The 21,629-nt window shown below is 39.0% G+C and overlaps 1 protein-coding gene across 3 annotated transcripts in view; it reads left to right on the plus strand.

The window, feature by feature from the left end:
• The window catches only part of GLRA3 (glycine receptor alpha 3), an 80,904-nt gene extending 68,497 nt beyond the window's left edge, over positions 1–12,407 (plus strand). For all 3 annotated transcript variants that reach the window (XM_053402829.1, XM_053402827.1, XM_053402828.1), the window contains one exon: positions 10,999–12,407. In XM_053402829.1, the coding sequence (XP_053258804.1) occupies positions 10,999–11,280 (282 nt within the window). In that variant the 3' untranslated portion in view covers positions 11,281–12,407. The remainder of the gene's footprint in view (positions 1–10,998) is intronic.
• Positions 12,408–21,629: the final 9,222 nt, after the last annotated feature.

Here is a 21,629-nt window from a genome sequence, read left to right on the forward strand (position 1 = left end):
TGATGCAATGTTAAAGCATTGCCAGGATCTGAGAGACCTTCAGTAGATAAGCAAAAAAGTCAGTGATAGGGTGCCCCTTGTGCCCATGGTCCAGAAGAAGCAACATCTCACCATTTACTAATGCAGCTCCAGATCCACTTCTTTGAAAGGAGCATGAATATGCTTCGCACATGACCACTGTGAAATGATCTAATATTGTCTGCTTCACTCCTACTGTGTCTTTGTAAAGAAGCATATGCATTTCTCAAAAGCTACTGGAGATGGTGGGATAGGTTCTGGAAGCTTCAATGATTCAACCTCGCAACTGAGTGTCAGGTGCATTCCGTAATCTTAAATACACTCAACTGGGTACTTCATGAGGGCCCTACACCAGGGTAAGCTTAAGGGGCCTGATATAAAGTACATCTGTGGTATGTGAGATCTTATAGTTTTGGTCAGTCAAGGAGAACAGGAGACAGTGCAGCAGAAATCAGGTACAATCTTTAATATCACAACAATTCAAAAAGACATGGTGAGAGAGGTAATGGACTGAATATTTGTTTCTAAGTGGTATGTTTAACTAGGTCCTCTTGCTATAAAAATTAATCAGATTATTATTTTTATCTGAGAAAGGCCCAGTTCACATGAGTGTGTGTGTGTGTGTGTGTGTGTGTGTGTGTGTGTGTGTGTGTTACAAAGGTAATACTAGCTTCAGAATATTCTCAGTCTGCTACAACTGATTGTGGGCATCTCCATCAATGTGTATGGGCTGAGAGTGTTGTTGGTCCACATGGCCACCACATATGTGTGGCAAGGTCTAGCAGCCATTTGACAGACATTTAGAAATCATTCTGTCATTTTACCAGATGCCACTACAAATCCAAAATCTAATTTGGGTGGGATTAAATTTCTCCAAAACGTTTCTAGAAAAGAATCTGGTAGTTCAATACATCTCTATGTCACTAAAAATGGCAGACAGGTGTGACCATACTGTGGCAGCACAATGTTAGTAATACTAAATGGATTGCAATTGCATTATTTGCAGGCAATAAGAGAATGTTGAATTATGAATAATATGGGAAAAAATAATATTGAATGTGACTTCATTCCGTTGAATGAAGCAGGATACAGAGACAGGATAAAATGATAAGATGATGTAATACATTGCTAGGGGTTTAAAATGGCTTCCATATTAGTAGAATCTACATGCCTGACATTTGCTGACCATTTATATCAAGCTTTATATGTAACTGCCTAGAATTAACTATAATGAAGAAGTTATATTTCACAGTATTTGAAGCAAAAACAAGATTTTTTATTATTTTGAATCATGTCATACCATTCATGTCCTATTTTCATTTTGTATCTTTGTTATTCTTCATTTGTTAGCAATCCACAGCTTATTTATTTCCTTGTTGTGTTCAATCTTCATTTATTTTTATCAGGGGTGGGGAGGCAGCCATACCTGCAGGAAAGCCAATGTAGACTTTCTTGTTGAAAAGAGCTCTCTTTGGATACCAGTTAATGTTTTCAGTTCATCCTATTTGTGAGTTCTTCTGGATACACCTGCAGGCTTTGAAAGCAATTTCCTCTTTATTGTTGCACTGATTTCACTATTTCGCACGGAACATTTTTAATCAAGCTCAGCTGCAGACTAAGTACATAGTCTAGAGAAAGTTAGGAGCGCAGAAGTCTTCTAGAAACAATAATCCCTTGTCATGGAACTCTGTGTCATGTTTCTTCTAGAAGGTACTCTATGGAAATAATGCATCTGTATTTCTTGATAAAATATTTGTGTATTGCCTTCTTTTGTTTTTAAGACCCTTTAAAATCAATTAATGATGTAATAATTTTAATTACAACCTTTGCCCAACATTTGGCATAATCACACATCACCTTTTAATGTGAAAAAGTTACCAACAGGTAACTCTTTAAATCTCATTTTGTGTGAATATGGTCTCACATTAAGGAAACTAGCATTTAACACACTGAGCACAGGGTTTTCTTCTTAAACAAATGTTCCCTTGGAGGGCAAAGCACCACATCGCACCACACGAGGGAGTGCCTTGAAATGGAATATTCAACATACTAAAATGCCATGGCAAAAATCTTCACGTGACATTATCTTAGCAGAGTTAACCTGGAAACTGTCCAGTACTGAGCAGTACTAAAGTCAGGAATCTTCTGGTTTTGAGGCCCACCCCCCAGTCTGCCAACAGTTGCTCCGCTGCATGCAAGCTGTCCCTCGCTCAAAAGGGGAGGAAGAAAACACAGAACAAGATGATTCAGAAACTCCCCCCCCCCCACACACACACTGATACCTAGCTATGTTCACATCCTGTTCTTGGGAGGTCTTGCCAGCAAAGCCTTCCAGCCAGTGGCGAAGCTGCATGATGCTCCGCTACTGGGGGCAGAGATCAGCCGGGGCATGATGGTGCCCTGGGGGCGTGGCGCACATCCTGGGGTTGTGGCACATTGCCTGCGGGGACATGACATGTGTTCTGGGGGTGTGACGTGCCACCTGTGGGGGTGTGGCACCTAGCGTGTGGCATGCGTCCGGGGGCCCCCAGCTGCGATGGCACCCTACTGGAATAGTGGTGCTAGGGTGTTCCACTCCCTCTGCACCCCGTTCCTCCGCCAGTGATTCTAGCCAGTGGAGCCTTCCAGCAGTCAACCGGGGGGCTTCTGATAGAATTGTTTCCACTCCATTGGCAAGCTGGCATTTCCCTTTCTCTCGGGAGGAGTACAATCAAATGTAAGGAGGATAGGTACAAGGAAGTTTCTACCAAGGCAGCCTTTACAGTTTTAGGGTGGTTTTAAAGGGTTTTTTTTTCTTTTCCCAGGTAATTTTTATTATTATTATTAAAATATGTATATACCACTACATCAGACAAACTATATCAACGTGTTTTAGAACAATAAAACATAAAACCATACAATAAAAAACTTAGAAAATTTAAAAACAGACATTAACCAATTAACCATTATGGAAGTGTGCATTCTTAATCGCCTGCATAGTCCTGCTGGAATAGAGAAGATTTCAGCAAGCACTCAAAAGGTAGCCCAGAAAGTGCTTGCTTGTTGTGTGTTGTTGTCCAATAACCCTCATCAACTTTTGTTGTTTTGTAGACAGTTGGTATGAAAGCAGTATATGTCGACTTCCGGAGGCGGTGCCATCGGTAATGGCGGAGTCCCTCCAGTTGTGAGGGAATAGCTCCACGGGAACTGGGTCTAACCGCGACGGTGACGCGGGGACCCTTTAGAAAACCACAGGCGGGAGAAGGCTGTGATCGTGGGACTCAGCGGGCACCTTTAGCGCCCCCCTATTTGCGAGGGAACCCCGCAAGGGGCTCCGGAGCAAAACGGGGAGTCTGGCGAGGTGCTGAGAGCCAACTGCTTCTTCCGTGGAGCGAAGCCACACAGCTGTTGCCGGGGAGTGCTGACCTTTTTCCTGGGACAATTTGGCTAACAAACGACTACCCGTGAGTAGGTCAAGTTTAAAGACCGGGGAATTTAACAAAAAGAGGATTAATTTGGCACTGAAACTGGAAGGTGTAAACAGGAAGTCCACCTTCCTTTTCTGTATATAGATCAAAGCAAAGACTGATCAAGCTAAGACCGGAGAGTTGGGTTTAAAAGGACTCAAATCCTAACATCAGATCAAAAGACTTCCCTCCCTGAACTGCAGGAGAGGGGAGGGAAGAGGGGAAAGTATATTTTGCCTGCAAAAAAAAAGGAGAGAAAAAGGAATAAAGACCACCACTTAACCCTTGGGAATGGACTGCCAGGATTAATAAAATTGCCGTACTGAGAATCGCACTATTTATGGACAATGCAACTTTGTGACAGTTAACTCTGCAAGTGAGATACCTTTATTCTGAGGGCTTCTTTGGACTTGGAATGGTTGCTTTTCTTTTGTTGAAGGGGGACTTTGGAAAGTCGGAAAAGATACTCTATTGCAATACCTTGATCGTTACTGTGTCCCCCTAGAGGAACATTGAAATTGTTGCAACTAGCCAGGGGATTTTCCACTCTCGACTGGCCTGGGAAACTTCCGCTGCAAAACAAGTTCTGGCCGTGGGATCGACCTTGATCCTCAGATCCTCAGATAAAGTGGTATGGCACACTTGCCTCAGGAAAAGACAACAAGATCGGGAAAGGTTAGACAGCAGCAGACCAGTGTAACGCAGCAGCGCAGAGCATCCGTATCTGCCTCTTCTGCACCACAAGGAAAAGATCCTGCACAAGGAAAAGATCCTGCACAGGCTGGGTCTAAAGGAATGACCACTGAAGAGGGATTTACCTCAGTATTAAATAAAATTTATGAAACCTTGGAAAAATTAAGTAACCAAGTTACGGAAGCAACTATTAAAATTGACCAAAACACTACTAGCATCAACAACTTGGGGCAGAAGGTGAATTCAAATACAGAATCTATTGAAAGACTGTTGCAAGAATCCATTTCAAATCAAAAGGCAGCTGAGGAAGCAAAGGAAAAAGCGTCGGCTGTAGAGGAAAAGATCCCACCAAGGGCCACCGGTCGCTTTTGTCCATGATCGAACTTAAGGAAAAACAGACTAATCTGAGGATCAGGGCGGTACCTGAACTTGAAAAAGATAACTTAAGTGACTTTCTTACGCAGGAATTTGCAGAATTTTGGAAGTTGGATGCTAAGCAAGACTTCAAGATAGTAAGTGCTTTGGTTACCCTCCAAACGAAAGAAGAGAGAGACAAAATATTGAGCCTGCATTTCCAGCAGACTTTGGAGATACAAGAATCAAGAGTAGAGATCTTCAAGGATATTCCGAAATATTTATTGGATCTTAGAACTAACCATGGAGATCTGGTGGCCCTCTTGAGAAGAAACAGAATTGTTTTTAGGTGGGAGTTACCCCAAGGCCTCTCTTTTACCTTTAAAGGGGAAAAAATCAAAATAAGATCAGTGGAAGACAAGGAAAATTTTTTGAGAGATCACGAAGAAAACCTTCAAAAAGAAGCCGAAGAAGAAGAAGAGCCAAGAGCACTAAAACCAGGAATATTAGATTTAGGACCACCACTTATGGGGCTGGACAAACCAGAGAAGGAGACACCACCGACAGAAGAAGAACAACTACTTGGAGCAGTTGGAGGAAAGTAAAATAATTGCACCATGTCTCTGCAATTATTAAGTTGGAACATTCACGGTTTTAACTCCCCGGAAAAAAGGAGGAAAAATTTTCATTTATTGAAAAAGGAGCAATTAGACTTGATTTGCTTACAGGAAACTCATGTGATAAGGCTACATAGAAAAGTATTGATTAATAAAAGATTGGGTCAAGAATTTATTTCATTGGACAAGGTTAAAAAGAGAGGAGTTGTAATTTACGCCAAAGAGAGCTTATCACCGAAATTTATCTTCAAAGATGACCAAGGAAGATATGTGGCAATCGAAATTCAAATTCAAGGAGAGAAAATTTTGATAATAGGACCAAATGAGGGGAAATCTGAATTTTTTAAGAAGTTGCATGAGACATTGTTGGACTACATGGACTATAATATCATCATGATGGGGGATATGAACGGAGTGGTGTCTACAAATATGGACAAGTCGCAAAGACAGGTAATTACTAAAGACGGCAGACTACCGAAAACCTTTTTTGACATGACTGACAACATGGACTTAATTGACATCTGGAGAACTAAGAACCCCCTGGGTAGGGAGGGAACTTTCTTTTCTGAAGCCAAAATGACATGGACAAGAATTGACCAAATTTGGATAACTAGAGGACTGGCTCCCAAAATTCGAAAAGCGGAAATTTGTCCTAAAACCTGCTTCCACCATAATGCTGTGAGAATGGAGATGAAATTAACACCAATTGGTTCCTTTAGATGGAGAATGAATGACACCCTGTTTAGAGATCCAGAGGTCACCAAGAAGGCCCCCAAAAATTTGAAAGACTATTTCGAGATAAATTTGAATACTACAGTTGAAAAAAGAGTAATCTGGGACGCAAGCAAAGCGGTTATGAGAGGGTTTCTGATTCAACAGAATGTAATAAAGAAGAGAACTCAAAATGAGAAAAAAGACAAAATTTTGGAGAAAATAAAAGAAGGAGAGAAGAAACTAAGAGTGAAACCAAAGTCGCAAGAGATTCTGAGAGAAATAAAGCTGTATCAAGTACAATATATGAAAATGATAAATCAGGAAATAGAATGGAAAATTAAGCAGATGAGACAAAAGACATTTGAATCGGCTAATAAATGTGGGAAACTGCTGGCTTGGCAGATGAAAAAAAGGCAAAAACTGAATGCCATTACAAATTTGGAAGTGGAAGGAAAGAATATACAGAATCCAGTGGAGATTAGAAAGTGCTTCCAGAGATATTTCAAACAACTATATACACATGGGCCACAGAAAGAGACCGATATAGACCAATTTTTAAGAACAAATGGATTACAAAAAATTTCTCAAGAAAATAAATTAATGCTGAATTGTAAAATAACAGATCAGGAGGTGGAAGGTGCCATCCAAAATATGCAGCTGAGCAAATCTCCAGGGCCGGACTGTTTAACCTCAAAATACTATAGATCTTTGAAAGATTGGTTAATTCAACCACTAAAGGAGGTTTGTAATGAAATTTTGGAGGGGAAAAAAGCACCTGAGTCGTGGAAGGAAGCTTATATTACACTTATACCGAAAACTGAGGCCGAAAAAACACAACTTAAGAACTACCGCCCCATATCCCTACTTAACGTGGATTACAAAATTTTCGCAGATATTTTGGCTAAAAGACTGAAAAAGGTACTAGTCGAGGAGATACATAAAGACCAAGCTGGCTTTCTCCCGGGTAGGCACTTGTCTGACAACACGAGAAATATAATTAACATTTTAGAGAAGTTGCAAGTGAATATTAATACTAAAGCAGTTTTGATATTTGTTGACGCAGAGAAAGCCTTCAACAATATTTCTTGGAGTTTCATGAAGAAAAATCTACAGGGGATGGGGGTTGGTCAAGGTTTTGAAAATGGTATAGGTGCAATTTACTCAGAACAAAAGGCTAAATTGATAGTTAACAACGTGGTGACAGAAGAATTTAAGATCGAGAAAGGGACACGACAAGGCTGCCCAATTTCCCCATTGCTTTTTATTTTGGTCCTGGAGGTTCTGCTAAACATGATTAGAAGAGACCATTTGATCAAAGGTATTCAGGTCGGAGCTAAACAGTATAAACTTAAAGCATTTGCAGATGACTTAGTATTGACATTACAGGAGCCAGAATCTAGTACTAAAAGAGTATTAGAATTGATTCAGGAATTTGGTCAAGTTGCAGGATTTAAGTTCAACAAGTTAAAGACTAAGGTTCTTGAGAAAAATTTAACACCGATCGAGAAGGAGAGGTTTCAGAAGGAGACGGGATTAACATTGGTAAAGAAAGTAAAATACCTGGGGGTTAACATGACTGCTAAGAACCTAAATTTGTTTAAAGATAATTACGAGAAATGTTGGTCAGAAGTGAAAAAGGATCTTGAAATATGGTCAAATCTGAAGCTTTCCTTGTTTGGTTGAATTGCTGTTATAAAGATGAATGTATTGCCAAGAATGTTATTTTTATTTCAATCATTGCAAATTTTGGACAAAATGGATTGTTTCAAGAAGTGGCAGAAAGAGATTTCTAGATTTGTCTGGCAGGGCAAGAAGCCCAGAATAAAATTTAAAATATTAACTGATGCTAAGGATAGTGGTGGATTTGCCCTGCCAGACCTTAAACTTTACTATGAATCAGCAGCATTTTGCTGGTTGAAAGAATGGCTGCTTCTAGAGAACACAGACATTTGGGATCTAGAAGGTTTCAATAATGTTTTTGGGTGGCATGCATATCTGTGGTATGACAAGGTTAAAGCTCACAAAGCATTTAAAAACCATATTGTCAGAAGAGCATTGTTTAATGTCTGGACAAGATATAAAGACTTACTTGAAAATAAAACCCCAAGGTGGTTATCACCGATGGAAGCGAAGGCTCAGAAAAAGCTCAATATGGAGGCCAAATGGCCAAAATATTGGGAGATTTTGGAAGAAGAAGGCGACAAATTGAAATTGCAGAGTTTTGAGAAACTAAAAGATAAAGTGCGAGATTGGCTTCATTATTATCAAATAAGGGAGGCTTATAATATGGATAAAAAAATTGGTTTCCAGGTGGAAAAATCAAAATTGGAAACAGAACTGTTAGATCCCAAAACTAAGATACTATCAAGAATGTATAACTTGCTGTTGAAATGGAATACACAGGATGAAACGGTTAAATCTGCTATGATTAAATGGGCACAAGACGTTGGACATAACATCATGTTTGCTGACTGGGAACAGTTGTGGACCACCGGTATGAAATTTACGGCATGTAATACCCTAAGAGAGAATATTATGAAAATGATATACAGGTGGTACATGACACCAGTCAAGCTTGCAAAAATATATCACTTGCCAGATAATAAGTGTTGGAAATGTAAGGAAAATGAAGGTACATTCTTTCACCTTTGGTGGATGTGCCCAAAGATTAAGGCTTTCTGGGAAATGATATATAATGAAATGAAAAAGGTATTTAAATATACCTTTCTGAAGAAACCAGAGGCCTTTCTCCTGGGCATGGTCGGCCAATGGGTGCCAAAGAAGGACAGAACTTTTTTTATGTATGCTACAACAGCAGCAAGAATACTTATTGCAAAGTATTGGAAGACACAAGATCTACTCACCTTGGAAGAATGGCAGATGAAAGTGATAGACTATATGGAATTGGCGGAAATGACTGGCAGAATCCGTGACCAGGGAGAAGAGTTGGTGGAAGAAAATTGGAAGAAATTTAAAGACTATCTGCAGAAACACTATAAAATTAATGAATGTTAAAATGATGCAGGATTGAAATGAGATGGTTTTAGTAACAAAATTAAAAGAATATGCAAAAAAGGGTTGATAATTAGATGAAAATATGATGTTTAACATGTCAAGATTTATAATTAGGATAAAAACAAAGAGGGAAAGGATTTGCTGAATTAACTATGTGAACTGGAATACAAAAAAGGGAGGTGTGAGGAGGTCAGGAAACGAGTAATTGAAATATAAGACATGAAAAGTTTGATTTGTTTTTAATTGTTTTTTTATTTTTTACATATTTTTTATTTTTTCCTGTATTTTTGTATCTTTTTTCTTTGTCTTTTTTTATTTTCCTTTTCTTATATTGTAATTTTCTTTGTTTGTAAAATCTCAATAAATATCTTTTAAAAAAATGAAAGCAGTATATGTCAAAGAGGTGCTTCTAGGTTTTCAAAAATGCTAGATTTCAAAAGCAAAGGTGCAACATTTTTTGTGTTGAGTGCCTTTGAATGGGAGAGAGCTAAATGAAGAAAAGGATTTGCTTACCTTCCTGGGGTTTGGGCAGAGTTTGTATGAAAATAGCAAATGTTGTAGAAATGCTTGCAGATCAGTAACTGGTAACATTTCAGGAGAATTAATTGGTGCAGGGGATAAGGACTTGCGATCAATAAAAGCAGTTTGTGGGTTTTGCGGGGAAAATTATGCTCAGTTGAGAACAGTCAGTTCCTTCTTTTTCATCACTCCTAATGTAGAAAAGTTATTCACACTTTGGAAGGTAGATCTGTCAGAAAGAAAACTAAAGTCCCCTTCCTGACCTTATGCAAAAAAAGATATTTGCATTGGACACTTGAAATTTCAAAGAGACCAACAATCTGAGTCTATTTGATGCTTCAGGAGCAGCTCAGTTCAAAGGAGACCCACTTTGCCTTGGAAGATCCCCAAATCTCTCTGAATCTTACTGATTCAATCCAAAATTCGGTATCCATCTGAACCAAGTACAGTGGTACCTCGGGTTACAAACACCTCGGGTTACAAACACTTCGGGTTAGAAACTCCTCTAACCCAGAAGTAGTACCTCGGGTTACAAACTTTGCCCCAAGATGAGAACGGAAATCACGCGGCGGCGGCGGGAGGCCCCATTAGCAAAAGCGCACCTCAGGTTAAGAAGTTTCAGGTTAAGAACGGATCTCCAGAACGAATTAAGTTTGTAACCTGAGGTACCACTGTACACACTTGTAATGGTCATCTAAGCCATTAACTATTATTGCATGTATCCTGGTAACAGCCCAGTTCTAGCCCAGGATCACAAGTTAACATAGTTATTATGAGAGGTGTGATTATTATATACTATCCTCCACTGCAGCAAGCAACTGAAAGCTACAATCTATCCAGCTACAGCCAGTTTTTTTCAGCTGAAACTTGCCAGAACTCAGTTCTGGCACTTCTCAGGTGAGTGCCACTGCCTTGTTCTTTAACATAACAAGGGAGGTGTTTGTGGTGAATTCCGGCACTTCTTTTTCTAGAAAAATAGCACTGGCTACAGCTAACAAGATCATCTATAGGCAGATGTAAGATAACATCCTAAGAAACATAATACTCAGTGACAGGCAGGAACAGATACTGGATTTTAAAATTTCTCACATGGGCAGATGTCAAAAGCCCTATGCAGATATGTAGATTTAATTGTTTTAGTCAATACAGAAAGGAGAGCATACTGCTCCACAACCCCTGCAATTGACTTCCACATTGGACAGGAAGGTCAGAAGGGGTTTCTGTTAGGGGTTTCTGTTAGATGAATGTTAATCCACCAGATCGCAGAAAAGATGTTCAACTGGCCATGCTTACAATCTCCATTCAGACAATTTCATTCAATGCAAGAAGCTTGAAGGAGTTGATGGAACCAGGATACATGCTTCATAGATGAAACAGCCAACGAGTACTTTAGAATTATTGAATTGCGACTCAAATAGAAATCAAATTGCAGCCAACACAGCAGTAGTTGGGCTACTGGTATTACTGCATTTGCAGCAGCTGATTATATTGTGGGCGGGGAGGATATAGAGCGATAGTTTTAATATTTTAATATTTTTTTGAATAATGATATAAAGGGTCTCGAAGATTTCAGTTGTTAGAATTTCCAGGTGAAGACTTTTCCTGTTTGTTTATTTTTACAGGATGAAGATTCAAGAGAAAATCGGTTCAGTTTTACAGGCTATGGAATGGGGCCACCATGTATACAAGCAAAAGATGGAGTGGTTCCAAAAGCACCAAACAATCCAGTTCAACCTGCACCAAAAAGCCCTGAAGACATGAGGAAGGTATTCATTGATCGGGCCAAGAAAATTGACACCATCTCCCGAGCCTGTTTCCCACTAGCCTTTCTGATATTCAACATTTTTTACTGGGTCATCTACAAAATTGTTCGGCACGAGGACATTCACCAAAAACAAGATTAAGGTTTCCAGTGCTTAACGGTTCTGGTTCTCTATTACTATGGTACAAATACTGATTGGCTCATAAAGGGCGTGGAGGGAAAAAATCACATTTGACTTGCTATGCAAAGTCACAAAAGGATAGAAGAGTGGAATCCGAAGAAGCTACAATATCTGCTGCAACAGCGATTCAACTTCTTATTAGCTAAAAGTAGCCAGCTTTTGCAAAGAAACACCACAACGTTCTAAATTAAAACTCTACTGCCAATGTGTTTATAGATGCTGTTCCATATTGGTATAGTATTTTCTGATGTTTCTCGCAGCAAAGTGCCATATTAACAGAAATGCTATTCCACTTTAAAGTTTCCTTTAAACTTTATGTCAAGATTTGCCATGGGGGGGGTGTTTTAAAAAAGAAGTTTCCCTTTAAGTGACAAAGCACATTTTCTCAATTTAAAGACACTGCCAATGTCTTTTATAATAAACACCAAGCATATATTAGGCTGCACATTAAAGAGAGAAATCTCATATAAAATACTTCATAATGACACAATCCACAAACCACTTACTCTGTGAAATGCTGCTGGTGTTTCTGGTGAGGCTTCAATTCTGCACTGGAATAAGCAGTTTGTTGATTGCTGGCCATTTTATAAAAAGAAAAAGTATGCCTTGGCGAAATTTCTCTGTGCATTCAAGGCAGGAAACTGTCTAATCACATCCTTTACCAGTACAGAGAGTATGACTCAGCAGGCTAGACCTTCTGTTGAGTAAACAGATCACTTGCTTCTGGTATTTACTCTAAAATGTAACATAGATTCTACATGATAGGATGTGAGGTCAGATATTCTGAGTCACTCAAATGAGTATTGTCACCTCCAGGGCCCTGGAGAGGGAGAGGATTTTGTTCCATGAAGGTTAAATATGCTTAAAGCTATTGAAATTATGGGACAGTGGTGCATATTTGATTCTGTAATATACACATAATATACACTAGGAAGTTAGTGTCATTGAAATCAGTTCAACTTACTTCCAGGTAAACATGAAGAAAATCATATGTAGCTCCCATTTATTTTAACTGACTTTACATACATATGTGCTGAACAACGTCAAAAGAAGTGCTAGAACAAAATTGGGGGAAACGAAAACCTTTCTATGAAGATACCGGATAGCCAACTATGGCATTCTATTTGTGCAACTGACTGTCACTTGCACAAATAGGAATTGCTCTTGTTCCCTTCCCTCCCAATTCCACCCACCCACATTTCCCAATATCTGCTCTGCGTAGTTGGGAAACCCTGATTGGGCGTAGTTTGCAGGGCCCCAGTGTGAATGGTGGAAGTAAAATCTAGCACACCTCCTGGTGTGGTGTTTCATCTTGATATTTAAATTAAGGAAATTTATTTCCTTTTTCTAGAATTGCACAGTCCTTTAAATTAATTCTCTCAATAATTATATATTATGTTATAGGCTTAAAAGAAAATATAGAATAGAACTTTGCACCTAGAAACTGTTTTTTGTTTCTTCAGACAGTTCTCATCAGCAAAGACAGAATATATTTGCTCTACAGCATATCTAATGCAGTGGAATGATATATGTTCTGAAAATGTGCCAACAGAAAAACCACAAGAGTTTATTATTGAACACCAGAGAGGGGAGAGAAAACATGCTGCTTTGAAGGAAAAAGAAAATCAAAGCTGAAGTTTTACTTTGATTTTTAAATAAGAACAAATGTGATACAGGACTATTTCCGTAATGTGTCTGTTATAGAAATATTTACTAAAATGACTTTAAAAAGAAAAAAAGAAAAAAGAAAAGCAAATTTGATTTAAATAGATCCATTTAAGTATGGGTGGGTGGAAACCATATGCAAATTGTGCCCTGTGTGAAAAACATCTCTAACATAGTTTTATATTGGTGTCAGGAGATATTTTCTTGAGCAAGTACTTTCAAACAAATGATTCCCAATGCAAAACTTGAGGTGGCGTGGCCAGTCTGTGCGGACTGTGCAATCTCAGTTATACATTTCTGAATCTGCCTTCAGTGTGATCAATACAAAGGTTACGGATTTAAAATGCGTTACTAAATCTAAGTAAATATTCGTGCAAATGAATTTTGTACAATTTCTGAACACAACAGAATTCTACAGACACTCTAGGGCTGTGAATAGAAAAAAAGGGGGGAGCCCTCTCAGATTTCTTTCCAGTAGTCACAGATTGTGCGGCCATACTACTTTGGTAACTCAACATAAAAAGTTAGGCATGCCTATTGAGGATACGAATGGTTTCTATTTGAACAGGATGAGGTGCCTAATCTATGGGAAAGGTGGTGAGTTTGAAAGAGTGGAGGCAAGCAGCCCTACAGAGAAAATCCAGTATTTCCCAGTTCATAAGCCGTGAGTGTGATACTAAGATATAACCTTTAACCTGCCCTAGGGGAATGTTCCGCACAAAGCATTATAAACTAAGTTTTAACTTTTACTCACAAAATTATTTTTCATTGAATATAGAGTGCAGGTAATGGGATAAAGTTGGGGCATAAGGGCATATCATCAAATTCATTTCACTTCTTTACAATGCAGAATGATAAAGGAAGGTTTTGTGTTGTCTCATGCCACCAAAAAATACCAGCAACCCACTAGTGCCTATTTTATGAAGTCTAAAATACCAGCAGGCATATGACGACCTATCACACAAATAAATCCAGGAATGGTGTTGCAGACCCTGTCAGACAAACTAATGCTTCTTATGGATTTAGTGCACTGTTACAACCCCCCCAGTGATTTTAGCAAAGTGACAAAAGTTAGCAAACATGTTTCCCCTGTATTCAGGTTACTGCAGGCTCTATGTTAGATACACCCTATAGTGCTACGGCTGGGACTGAGATGAAGCATCAGCCACTGCAAAATTCTGGGGTGAATTAGGACATATCCAGTGTGTGAAATCCCCAGCAGGGGGGAGAATCCAATTTACACCAATTTTGTTATTCATGGCTGCTCACAGTCATGATGATAAGAACCATTTGCCAGAAAATTGGAAGATCTCCAGCAAATTGCCGGAAGATAATGAAGCATCCCCACATTTCCTAGTCAAATGGACATTTCTTCCTATCTTCAATCACTGTCATGCAGGCAGCAAAGTACAGAAAGTCAGAGAAGTGTATCTGCATTGCCTAGGCAACTGGGCAACACTTTTGATCTGATGTCACTGTTTTGCAACATGGTGATCATTATTTTGCCTGTGAACGAACCCAGAAGAAATTAGTGTTGGAAGTCGTGGATAAGGGAGGAGGCACAAGACACCAGAATGGCTGAATTTCATGCCCCTCCACACACACACACAAAAAAAGCAACAACAAAAATCAGATGCAACTTCGCAACCTCTAAACAAGGCTGCAGTAAAGTGCTGATGTGGAACAAACGGCAATCACGTTTTCCACAGATTCCCATTTTTTTCCTGATTTAGCATGAAAGAGCAAAAGCAAAACCACTCAGATTCCTGCCTTGAAAGCATGGGGAAAGTGGGAACCCACTTGGACCCATGCTTTCTAGACATGGGACGAGTGGAATTGTAGACGAGCCCTTTCATGAATAGAAGCATCCGACTGGCTTTTGTTGGAACCAAAATGCTGTCTTAAATGAACCATGGATTCTTATGTGCCATATGGAAATATGTGAAGCTCAAAACATTCATGGGTGGAGATATGTGGAATTTATCTCTTTCAGTCTCTAACCCCTTCCAGGCATTAGTATTTCCATGGAGACAGCTAATGCATTGATAGGGACCCTATTGCTTGTCCTTACCTCCATGTCTTCAGCCCCATATGTTGTACTTGTGTAGGTCCTGTATGTGATCAGGGCTTCCAACTACATTGGGTTTGCTTAAGGTTTGCTTGATTCCACCTTAAGACCTTCAGGGTGCAAAACTGGACATGTATGCACAACATAAAGGACAGCATAGTAGTTCTACCTCTCATTCATGTATTAGCCACATGAATAGGATTCTGTTTCCTACTCCACTCTCTAAATATTATTATTTATTACGGAGTCCACTAACACAAGAACTGTTTGTAGTCCACATCCATATGGAAATATGAATGACCTTATCAGCCCCAAATTATGATCAAAGGGCTCAGTTATCTTAGGCAAGTATCATTATTATATCCTTATGGAACATATGCAAACACTTCACTATCCAGTTTACACACTCAGATTCTCCCTACTGTGGCTACGTAGTTTCTTCCCCGAAAGGAACAGCATACCTAATGTATTTTGGGCACAATTTTAATCTGTGCTGCCCCACCTAAAAAGTGCTTTGAAATGGGGCAGACAGAGATCAATGCCCACTGGCATTGCAGGAGATGCACAAACGCAAATATTGACCACTAGGTTGTTAAAATTTATGTTAGACACCAATTGAGATGAGAGCCTACTTTTTTTACCTGAGGACATTAAAAAAAACCTCACTGAGAGCATTGTTTGTAGAATATGCGGAAGAAGGTACCACAGGATGTTTTGAAAACAATTTATTTGGTCATAAGACCGTGCAATGGGAAATGCATTTCAATTTAATTGTTGTTAGATTACCATGATGAAATCCAGTTGATCTCTTCTGATCACTAGCATGTCCTGCTTCCTGAGCTGGTACATGGCAGGCAGATATTTAGATTTTTCCATCAGAGAGTTGAAGGAGTGGAAAGTGAAGTTATAGGTAACCATGCAGGCACTCTTTCTGGAACAAGCACAAAGAAACTTAGCTTTGAGGTGCACACTAATGCTCAGGACAGCATTAGTCACTCTGTCTTCTGTGTGGCCATGGAGGATGGGACATGGTTTATTGGAAGACCACAAGCTTTGCAAGCAGATGGTCCAAGGTCCAGTCCCTGGTATCTCCATTTAAAAGTATCAGGCAGAAAGCATATCAAAAACTTCTGAGGGAAACCCTGGAGAGCTTCTATAGGTCAAACTAGACAATACTGGGCTTGATTGACAAATGATTTGATCAGGCATAAAAGCAGCTTCATATGAAGCACTGATATCTGACCTGAAATTTGGAGGCCTGGATCTGGCTTCTTTTATAGATTATAACCACATAAAATGTTAAGGGAGAACGAGGAACGATTTCATTACAATTTATCCTGTGTTGCAGGCATATCACACTATTATCAGTCTCCTGAATTTAAAGCAGCTCAATTCTTGCCAGCTTAGTACACATTTAGATGCAAGATATCGTAAAGTTGTATGGTTGTACTACTAAGTATAGCAGCTAATGTGCTATTGCTTCTCATTCACCATGAAGCTTCCATAAGTGGAGGGAAAGAGGTGTTATTTCAGAGGGAAATATGACCCAGTATTTAAAATAGCTAGAGGAGTTTTGAGTGCATGTACCATTTGTTTAAATGGGCTTGGAGATGTTACAAAATAAACGTCTTGTTTCCCACCAGGTCCATTTTAATCATATATATTTCTTCATTGAGTTTTATTTTAGGCATTATTATAATTTTTTATATTTGAGAGTACTGATACAAATCTTTATTAAAAGCACATATTTTGTCTGTGTAATACCAGGTAGAGTTCTATAAAGCAATCTAAACGTGCACTTTAGACATAAGGAAAGACAAATGCTAATACGACATAGCTCTGCCTGTTACAGCACTGATAAGTAATCATTTTAAGGAATATTCTTTAGGGTTAAGAAATATTTAGATTAAAAATATTTTGGGGGTAATAAATTCTCTAACCTTAAAAATAAAAATTGTATTTTTACTTCATGATATTTTCTACTAGATGAAAGAACTGTTTGTTATTATCATTCAGCCCAGCTTAAATTGTAACTGCAAGAAAGTGACATAGTCAGTAAGACTAAGAGCACAACATAAACCCTCCACATGTAATTCCAATTCTCAGTTGGGGTAGAATTTGCTTCAATGCATTGATAGCTCTCCAAAATTTGCTTCATAGTAATTCTTACAATAATCTTGTAACTCAATGCAGAATCTGTACTAACAGAGGTTAGTTTGATAAGAGAACATTGAGTTAATGGTGTTTTTGTTTGCTTTCAAAACAGCTCTGAAATCTATTTTGCAAATTAACTTATATGGAAATACAAAGATGTGCATACAGGTTTTGGGATGTGTCTATTGTACGGGAGCTTCTTCTTTTTGCAGAGGTTACAGAATGGTGCCTCCTGGCAAAACATACATTGCACAGTGGTCTCGTAACCATTATCAGTTTGGAATATTTGTGCAAACAGATGAGACTGAGGGAAATAGTTGGGTTAAAGGCCATGAAATGCTGGCTCATGCTGTATTCTTGATATGCTTTGATATTTATTGCACTTCTTCACTTTCATCTCCATGAAATATGCAAGAGCCATTCCTTAAGTTAGCAAACGTCAACCTATAACAGGACAGTATCAATGGATGAAATGAACTGCGTAAATTTTGACATTCTATGGATATTTAATTGTGAGCCACATGAAAAGAAACTGTGCCATAAGCTTTTAACATGGAGTTTAAACATTATATACAGTAGCTTGTGTGATAGTGAGCCAAGCTTCCTTAAAAGGTGAGAGCAAAAAAATATATATGGTTATACTAGTGTGTTAATGACTTGTCTGTGATTTTTAAACATATCATCCTGTGAGTTCTGTCTAGACAGCAGCAAATACCAATTTGTGTCTAGAAGTATTTCTTTTCAGTAAAATCCAATGAAAAGTATCATGCATGAGTTTAATTAAACTCCTTTTCTTTCTTGTATTCCTATATTCAGCACTACAGCTAACATGCTCTGCTGACAGAGGTATTAAGTTGTGTGCTGCCTATGGTGTTCATGTAACTGTATATATTTTGTTCTAAAACAAGAATAAAAGCTACCATTTTTCAAGACTCTGCTCAGACTGTTAACACAATTTAAGCACTGACTATTGAGTGTCAAATCGCTAATATTTAGAAAACAATCTGGGGTCAGGGAAAGGAATGCTTTTTCTGGTGGAAAAACAGGAGCAAACATGAGAGGAAACGATAAACAAAAATCCTGTGAACTACCTCCTTCAAGAGCAGCTAATATGGAAATTCCCACGATGAGCAACACTCAGTACCCAATACCCAAGTGCCTTCTTAAGTTCAGGGGCTTCACTACAGAGTGGGAGATGCTTCTAAGGAAATATTAAAAAATAATGTATGCATGTCATGTGGGTGCCATGAGGTGAATAATTTGTCTACAAAAGCAATAGTCCATGCACATCAGCTTGTCTAAGCAGTTATCCTGAAAGAAGATGCATGGGCTGAAATCCTCCAAATACCAGTACCTTTTAAACTTTAAGTAAGTTTAACTCTGGATTCAGTCTCCAGCAACAACAAGGAAAAAATTTGATTCACTTCACTCTTTGTCTATCAAATTAGTACTTTCCAAAACAATGTAAGAACTGAAAAACAGCCATTTTTCGAAATGTGTACTTATCCAAATTTTGCAACAGGGTACTCCAACCTCTGTTTACAAAAATGCATATATTAGGGGGAAAGTGTGCATAAAAGCACATACATTCATGAACATAATATAAACACATTATATAGAATCATAGAATTGTAGATTTGAAAGGGATCCTGGGGAATCATCTAGTCCAGCCCACTCCAATGCAGTTGCCCCATATAGGGACTGAACCTGCAATTCATAATAGTAATAATAATAATAATTTTATTATTTATGCCCCGCCCATCTGGCTGGGTTTCCCCAGCCACTCTGGGCAGCTTACAGCATATTAAAAAAATTTAAGATGTTTTCACTGATTGAAAAAGTAGAAAAATATGCAGTTTTATTATTGTATGGGATAAGCAGAAGTTGTGAAGAATAGAAATGATGATTTCATGTAGCAGTTATTATGTGGACACAATGGAATCAGCGTGTGAACATTGCAAACCTCAACATTTTCACTTAGAGGTTGAACATGTAAGCACAGTGCACTCAATGGGACATTGTCTCAGGTAAGTGAGTACAGAATTACAGCATGAGATAATGAAATTTAGATAAAAGAGAAACTAAAGTGATCAGTTTAAAAAGTTTTTCATGTGTGCGGTTCTTTTTAGTCAGTGCTTTTTTCTGGGCGAAGTAGGGGGACGCATACCCCTAAACATTTTGTGAATCTCTGTACTTTTGTCCATTTACTGTATTTATTTTCCCTGATTTAAAATATAAAATGGTGGTTTTCTTGAGTCAAAATGAGAGTACCCCTAAACATTTTTTTGGGGGGGGAAAGCACTGTTTTTAGTATATAAATAGATTGATGAATTAGCCACAGCTTACATTCCAGATAACAACTTTGTTGAAACAGATTGGGGAAAATGCTCACGAAATAGTAAACATCAAACTTCCCTGCAAACTTTGTGCAAACAAATCAGGATGAATAGTCAATAAAACAGGTTGTTTGAAAGCAGTCCAAACTTTATTATGATGAAACTTTTCCATATGACCTGATCCTTTTATGGTGGTAGCAAAATACTCTCCCTTCTTTTCCTAGTAGTACTTCCCCCCTGTGCATCTCTTGGCAGTTCTTGGGGTACATGATATTATCAAAATCAGGACATCCCCCCCCCCCAGTTACTTTTAGATGAAGACAATTATGTTTGGAGATCCAATCACAGATTTTTCCACATAAGACGTTATTTGGCTTTCTGTCACACAGTCTGTAACCTTGGAATTATATAGGCATATACATTTGCAATTGTTTAATTGCCACATTTTCCAAATCATTTACAACACCATTTACCTTGGCGCATTTACACGCCTGAAAATTGGGAAGAAATCAGCTAGGATCAGTGTCATAAATTAGTATAAATATGCACCGAAGACTGGAGTAAGTGTAGACTTATTTTTTATAAATGGACATTAAAAAGCACACAAAAGTTTCTTTAAGCAGTTTTCTTGGACCTTTCTCATGCATTCTCCGACTGGGTTATTGGGTGGCCTACGTCAGCAGAAAATAGAAATTATAAGCTATTAAGACCAACAACACTGGACATGCCATCTCTTCTCCATGTGAATCGCTTCCAAATATGCCGTGTGTATCCATTATGTGGTTTTATTTCACATCTTATCACTTCCTGAGAATGTCACCTAATGCTACTCTGTTCACAAGCACAGTCTACTTATCAGTATCATGGCAAGCCTACCACCAGATGGCTCTCTTTCCCTATCCGTTAGAGAGTATAATGCATAAGGTTACTGAGCTTCATTCCTACTGTCAAATAAACCATAGTTGAAAGGTGCCGTGTTACTAATTAGGAACCCTGATCAGGCACCAGGAGAATGTGCACGCTAGAGGAAATTGTGTGCCTAATTAGGCTGCTTTTATTTCACTATAGCGGCAGTGCTGACGACGAGATAAAACACTTTAGCAAAGTCCATGCCTACCTCACGTTCGTATCTCTCCTTTGCCTCCCACTCAGCTATATAGCTAATGGCTGAACGGTGAAGCTTCAATATGGGTGCCTCTTCTAATTAAGGCTGTGTGCGTACTCCTGTTTACTCTGCATCCAGGGCACTCCCACAGGAAGCCGTATGCACAGATGTTAGCCAAAATCCATATCTGCCCTAGGAAGGTGCTGCAAGTCAAGTGTAGGCAATACTGAGCTAGCTCACAGGTGGGAAACATTTGTTCTTCCAGATGTTGCTGAACTAAACTCGCAACTTCATCTTTGGCCATTGGCCATGCATGCTAGGTGTGATGAGAGTCAACATCTGGAGGGCCAAAGGTTCCCCACCCCTGAGCTAGGGAGATCAATGATCTGGCTCAGCTTCCTATGGGCTATGTCTTCAGATCTAGTTTCAGCAGTGAAACAGTTTTGGTTGCCCTGACCTTTATTGAAAGAGAGAGGGGTGAAAAACAACTCCTTGATCTCTCATTGGCTTTGGATACTACCAACAGTGGCATCCTCTCGGAGTGGGTCTGTGGGTTGGGAATTGGCAGCACAGTTTTATGGAAGCTGTAGGGCTTTGCCTACACAAAGCCAACATCTGCTGGCCCAAGCCTTAAGATCTGAGGGAGATCTTCTCATGGTCCCACCAGCCAGCATAGCACACTGGGTGCTGATGCAAGACAGGGCCTTCTTGGTAGTGGCACACTGCCTGTGGAATTATCTGCTAGAGGATTAATCCTGCCTTCTGCAGCTGCATCTTTACCTGCTTGCCAGCTAATGTCCCATATGATGTCAGATGTGGAACAGCTGAACATGGTTTCAGGAAAAGGGTTTCATGGGCCAAGTGAAGAAGCCTGCCAGGTCAAGTTTGGCCTAAAGACAAGAGGTTCCCCACTCCTGATTCAAAACGTATTTTTAACTCATACACTGTTGCCCAAATGCTGGGTTCATCAGAGATGTGAAAA

Source organism: Podarcis raffonei, chromosome 9 (genome assembly GCF_027172205.1).
Source record: "Podarcis raffonei isolate rPodRaf1 chromosome 9, rPodRaf1.pri, whole genome shotgun sequence".
NCBI classification, from domain to species: Eukaryota; Metazoa; Chordata; class Lepidosauria; order Squamata; family Lacertidae; genus Podarcis; species Podarcis raffonei.